At 38.5% G+C, this 6,000-nt stretch overlaps 1 protein-coding gene across 1 annotated transcript; it reads right to left on the reverse strand.

Moving 5' to 3' along the window:
* Positions 1–331: 331 nt before the first annotated feature.
* On the reverse strand, positions 332–5,581 carry si:ch211-261a10.5 (potassium channel subfamily K member 13). The gene is made up of 3 exons (XM_039789039.1): positions 5,245–5,581; positions 630–1,343; positions 332–336 (listed from the first exon to the last, which is right to left on the reverse strand). Exons 1-3 carry the CDS (start codon positions 5,579–5,581, stop codon positions 332–334), a joined length of 1,056 nt encoding a protein of 351 aa, XP_039644973.1.
* Between the last annotated feature and the right edge of the window lie 419 nt (positions 5,582–6,000).

Raw genomic sequence — 6,000 nt, forward strand, 5'->3', positions numbered from 1 at the left:
ATCTTGTACACAAATAATTGCAGACACAATTATATGACATGTTGACAAGGCATGTTTAGAAACTTCCTGATGACTCATGTTGACCATTTGTTAATGATTGAATGTTTTGGTGTAATTACTTTTTATCAGTGTTTTATTGAATCTGTCCGTACTATAAGGGGCTTAAAATGAAGACATTGCAAAGGCTGACTCTCTTGTATTCATTGTCATCTGTGTATTCCTGTGACCTGCATGATAATAGTTGAAGTTGTCCTATTGGTATAATCATGATAAATCTATTCTAGCCAAAAGGGCTGGCAATGGAATATATTCTATACATTTTAATCTAAATCTAGACTGTTGAAGAAAACACAAAGCAAAATATGTCACACCCTGCAGCTGAGTCATTTGAGATAGACAACATAATGACAGCATGTTAACCTTTTGACCACTAAAGAAAACAACAGATTACTATTGCTGTTGACAATATTTTCAGAAATATCTTTAATTTAGCCAAGTTGGCAGTGGTCTAGTATAGATTTTATTTCTTTCATGTGAACAATTATCCTGCTCCTGTTTTGCAGAGATCCTACTGTCTATCTCTCTTTGGCAAACTGTTTCCACTTGAGCCTCATCACAAAGGCATTTACCAATAGCATTGGGAACACAGGAGTGCCACATCATACCGTGTCCTGAACTGGAAACTGCTTGCACCTGCTGTCCATGCAAAGTGTCATCTTCACAATAAAATATAGGTGGCTCAGAAGCAGTGAAACAGAGTTTAAACAGTGGTCGGTGTTGCAGCCTATAGTGGTTGATACCACTATACATCCAGGCCAGTGTCTCCAGCATCAAGTTCAATCCCTGTTTGATGATCACAGAGATGGTGTTAAAGAGGGAATAAGTGCAGCATACTCCCAAGAGCATCAGGAGACAGTTTGCAACCTGGTACGCCCAGGTGCCTTCATGGTGCTCTCTCTGGCAACTAACAAAGTCCCCAAAGCCCACTGTGCTGAACGCCACAAAGCAGAAGTAGAGGGACTCCATGTAAGTCCAGCCCTCCATGGCTGAATAGAGAGAGGCAGCAACACATGCAACCAGCAGGACAGCAACAAAAAGAATGAGTGTGACTTGGTAAACGGATGGTTTCCATTCTCCATTTCTGTTATCTTCACTGTCTCGGCCCTCCTGTCCGCTGTGTCCCATTCTTTTTCTGTGGCACCAGAAGATCAGCAAGCTCAGTAATGTTATGACTCTCTCCAGGAAGAGATTGAAGAAGAGTATGGTAGCCGAGCAGCCCAGCAACCCATAGAAAACAAGGAAGACCTTCCCCTTCACAGTGGATGGGGCCGTCACTCCAAAACCTAAGAGAAACACTAAAGGTTATCATTAGTGGAGGATTGTATTGCTACCACTGTGAAATGTGTTGTCTTACACTAGCTTAGTGTATGACAAGTGAACATACACAAAGTTTAACTGTGTACTTTTTAAGTTTAAAAATGATCTGCATTTTGAGTTGAAAAGCAAGAAGATATGGAAAACAGATGCAAATATAATTTGGAAAAATATTTATGAAATATTAAGAAAAGCTATCCAACATTAATGAAAAAGTTATCAGAAATCTATAGTAAACCAATGTATTATCAAGACAAATGTTCATCCTTTCCCTGCTAATTTATTTTTTATATATTCTGGCCTATATATGATTTAGTTAGTGTGCTTGTATTATCAAGACAAATGGCCATCCATTCCCTGCTAATTTATTTTTGTTTATTCTGGCCTATATATGATTTAGTTAGCGTGCTTAACAACACAAGTAGTGTGCCAGTCAAATTACAACTTCACTGATTTCCTGTAAAAGTAATGTATAACTGCGTGAAAACACATAAAGACTCTAGGTCTAGGTTTAAAGCTTCCAAGTTTCCCTGAATTATAACTTGACTCTTGCGTCAGCTGTCAACTGTGGGAGGTAATGTCTTCCTCCAAGTAGCAGAGGTTGTGGCTTCCCTCCAGGCTGACAGACACCCACTCTATCCTCTTCCAGTTTTGCAGTAAAGGGCGAGACAGGGAATGACGACAAGAATCAAACTGGCAACGTTGCGGTTGTATGCTGTAATCACTCAGATACCAAGCTGTCTCAGCTGTAGACTCTTAGTCTTGTTTTTATTACCACAGCCTATTTCATAATCAGAAAAATTATATGTTACAGAAGCAAATAACTGATAAATACTGATGAAATAAATCCTGCCTGCTCACATTGACCAGGACAGCCACATACTGTATGCTTTGTTTTATGCCTATAAATAAGTCCAAGTATGGTTTTGGACAGTGGTCTAAAAGGAAGGAAGGAAAGGCAGCTAATTAGCAAGGGGATATAAATGTGGGAGCCATAGTCGTGAGTCATTGAAAATGATGTGTGTGGTCTTGGGAAACAAAAACATCTGTTGGAAAGTGTCTTTCAGTGTCACAAATCTCAGATGTATACTGTAGTTACATCCTGAAATTACTGTAGTCAGTAAATACGGAGGTTGTTGTAAACGGAAATTGATCAGGGCTCAGTGGCCTCTGTCACTCAGTTTCCACAGTGATAGAGAGTGCCTAAAGATAGTGGAAACAAATGGAAGGTTGTAAATTGATTCTCAGAGACAAGGCTGGTTAAAGTTCTATCTTGGAGACATGTTTGTCCTCTATAGGTGTAGGTTATATATGGATTTCAATGTATTTTAGTGAAGTTTCAAACACCTCTCCCCTGTGGGCCTATCCAAATCAATATGCCTTTATATGTCCTGTCTAATTAGGTTCATAGTTAAATTGTGTGTAATTGTGATAGATTTGTGTTACTTGGACATGGTATTGATTGGTTATCAAGGGATCCCCTCTGTATCAGGACATGATGAACAATTGGCCTCTTTGATATTTTTATCTGTCAGAATGATACATCCTTCACCAGTGGGGCATGCCTTACATAGTGTGTCTTTTAAAATGTAACTTTCGGTTTTACATATAAGTGTAAAACTGACAAAGTGATAATTCAAGTTGCAGTTTTTACGGTGGCCGGGAAGTGCAATGCAACATTACAAAGAATGAAACACTTTTACATTTTGGAAAACAAAATAACATTTTGGAAAACAAATTTACATTTTGGAAAACAAAATAACATTTTAGAAAACAAATTTACATTTTGGAAAACAAAATAACATTTTAGAAAACAAATTTACATTTTAGAAAACAAATTTACATTTTGGAAAACAAATTTACATTTTGGAAAACAAAATAACATTTTAGAAAACAAATTTACATTTTGGAAAACAAAATAACATTTTAGAAAACAAATTTACATTTTCGAAAACAAAATAACATTTTCGAAAACAAATTTACATTTTAGAAAACAAATTTACATTTTGGAAAACAAAATAACATTTTCGAAAACAAATTTACATTTTCCAAACAAATTAACAAGATGCAAAACACACTTTCCAGTCCCGAAACAAATTTACAAATGACAGATTCTTCACGGAAAGGGAATGTACCACATACCCGGAAGTGATGAGGTTTTGTATACATGTCGCCTTGACTACGGCAGTTATGGATCGAATGCGTCAATAGAGCCGCCATCTTGGAACAGGGGGGCACTGCCTTATATACTGTCTATGGGCCGTCCTTAATGCATCAGCGTCAATGTAGGCAAAGGTCTAACGGAAATAAAATCACTATAAATCGTCAAAATCTCATACGATGTTCTAGTTTTTTAAACAAAAGACAAAGAGACTAATTAATGTGTTAATACAAAGAATATTTATTATAATCAGTTCACAGATATGAGTACAAACGCGGAAACTTCACCCTTCTGAACTAAGAGGTTCTGCTTCAAAGTGAAGTTTAAACAGACTGAAATGTCCAGGCTCACTCCCCCACTAATGATTCATTTATTTCTGCATGTATTTATTTATTTAACGAGACTTTAAGTCGTGTTTCGTCGTCCACAGTCCGAGTCCCGCCAGACTCCCTTTAGGAAACCTGTGATTTAAACTTCAGCAGGCTGTGACAGTCCGCTCCGTTCAGTCCTGGATCTGATTCTCCCGGGCTTCCCTTCCCTCCAGCGGGCCCAGCAATACGGCCTGGGTCTCCAGCTGCGTGGTGTCGGTTTTGGCTCCCAGGAATGGGCAGTGAGCTCCAGGTCCTGCAGCTGCAGACGGACTCAGCTGCCCCCCTGCTGTAGCTTCGATCCGGCCGCGGCTGTCGATACGTTCCCTGTGTTTCCGTCAGGTCCGCGTCATATAAAAACTCCAAACACCGACCACACGTAAAGTCACCATAAACTTCATTCACGCCATATACTCACTCACAACAACACAAATTGACTGCGCTCACCAACAACACCTCATCACTTCCGGTATGTGGTACATTCCCTTTCCGTGAAGAATCTGTCATTTGTAAATTTGTTTCGGGACTGGTAAAAGTGTTTTGCATCTTGTTAATTTGTTTTCTAAAATGTAAATTTGTTTTCGAAAATGTAAATTTGTTTTCTAAAATGTTATTTTGTTTTCCAAAATGTAAATTTGTTTTCTAAAATGTAATTTTGTCAAATGTTATAATTTTCAAAATGTTATTTTTGTTTATCTAAATTTGTTTTGTAAATTTTTTTCGTAAAATGTTAAATTTGTTTTCAAAAATGTAAATTTGTTTTCTAAAATGTTATTTTGTTTTCCAAAATGTTAATTTGTTTTCCAAAATGTTAATTTGTTTTCCAAAATGTTATTTTGTTTTCCAAAATGTAAATTTGTTTTCCAAAATGTAAATTTGTTTTCCAAAATGTAAATTTGTTTTCCAAAATGTAAAAGTGTTTCATTCTTTGTAATGTTGCATTGCACTTCCCGGCCACCGTAAGTTTTGACTGATTGATCATTAAGAAAAGAAGGGGCGCCCTGGTAGCTCACCTGGTAGAACCTGAGCCCCATGTACAGGGGCTCCATCCTTAACGCAGTGGCCGGAGTTCGAATCCGACCCACAGACCTTTGCTGTATGTCATCCCACTCTCTCTCCCCCCTTTCCTGTCTTCAGCTGTCCTACAGAATAAAGGCCAAAAAAGCCCCAAAAAATATTTAAAAGAAAAGAAATCTTCTAATCTACATATGACTGTGGGGTGATTTAAAGAAAAACAACCCTAACATAATTATACATGTTGTGCGGAACAACCTGGGAACCGAATGCATTAGCAGATGTTAGAATTTTTAATATAGAATTCCAATAACATCACTGACTCACCAATGGTGGAAACTACAGTTCCCACAAAGTAGAAGGCACCTGGAATATCCCATAGGGCTCTGCCTCGTTCTGTCGGGATGCCTGCGGTCCTAGCCTCCTCATAGTGACGCAACAGAGATTTCAGGTCTTCATAACTTATGTTATGGTCATGACTGAAGTCTCTTAGCCTCTTTTCCCAGAGCTGGTGGGTCTTTAGCTCCGCTGGTCTCTCCAAGGAAGAAAATATGGCAGCGCCAGCCAGCATGTAAAGAGCAATGAGCACACAGAGAAGGTAGAAACAAGCAGTTTCCCTGCTAGGGATCAGAGATGGGCAGCAGCAGATGAAATCTTTCTTCATTGTCACTTGTAAAGACTGCAGACGCTTTCTCTTCTTTGTGTGCTTTCAAGTCATGTGCTAAGCAACAGCATTAAGATGGATGAGATTTGCTCAGCTGTTTGACACCATCAGTATACAGGTGAAACAGAAGAGAACATTGATAGTCCAGTTTGCTCTTCCCTCCATCTCACTTTATCCACTTAATCCCTGCATTCTAATCAATGCAATGAACACTTACACAACAGTTTCCTGATGCGAAGGGTGTTGTTATCTGTTGCTTCTGGTTCAGCAGGTGGCTTTAATGATCTGTGTATGGCTACTGCTTATCACCAGCTCAATAATCAATCTTTACTCTCCTTTTATGAGCTACAAACATACACGATCATATGCACTCCTGCTCTCCTTTAGTCTTAACAATAAAACAGAAAGTATCCTGCCTG

The sequence above is a fragment of the Perca fluviatilis genome, chromosome 2, assembly GCF_010015445.1.
Source record: "Perca fluviatilis chromosome 2, GENO_Pfluv_1.0, whole genome shotgun sequence".
NCBI lineage: Eukaryota > Metazoa > Chordata > Actinopteri > Perciformes > Percidae > Perca > Perca fluviatilis.

Bases quoted from the DNA above. Each gene is read 5' to 3' on its own strand.
- si:ch211-261a10.5 (XM_039789039.1), bottom strand. From the start codon at position 5,581: ATGAAGAAAGATTTCATCTGCTGCTGCCCATCTCTGATCCCTAGCAGG. The intron at 1,344-5,244 runs GTGAGTCAGTGA...TGTTTCTCTTAG, and splicing joins AACTGTAGTTTCCACCATTG to GTTTTGGAGTGACGGCCCCA.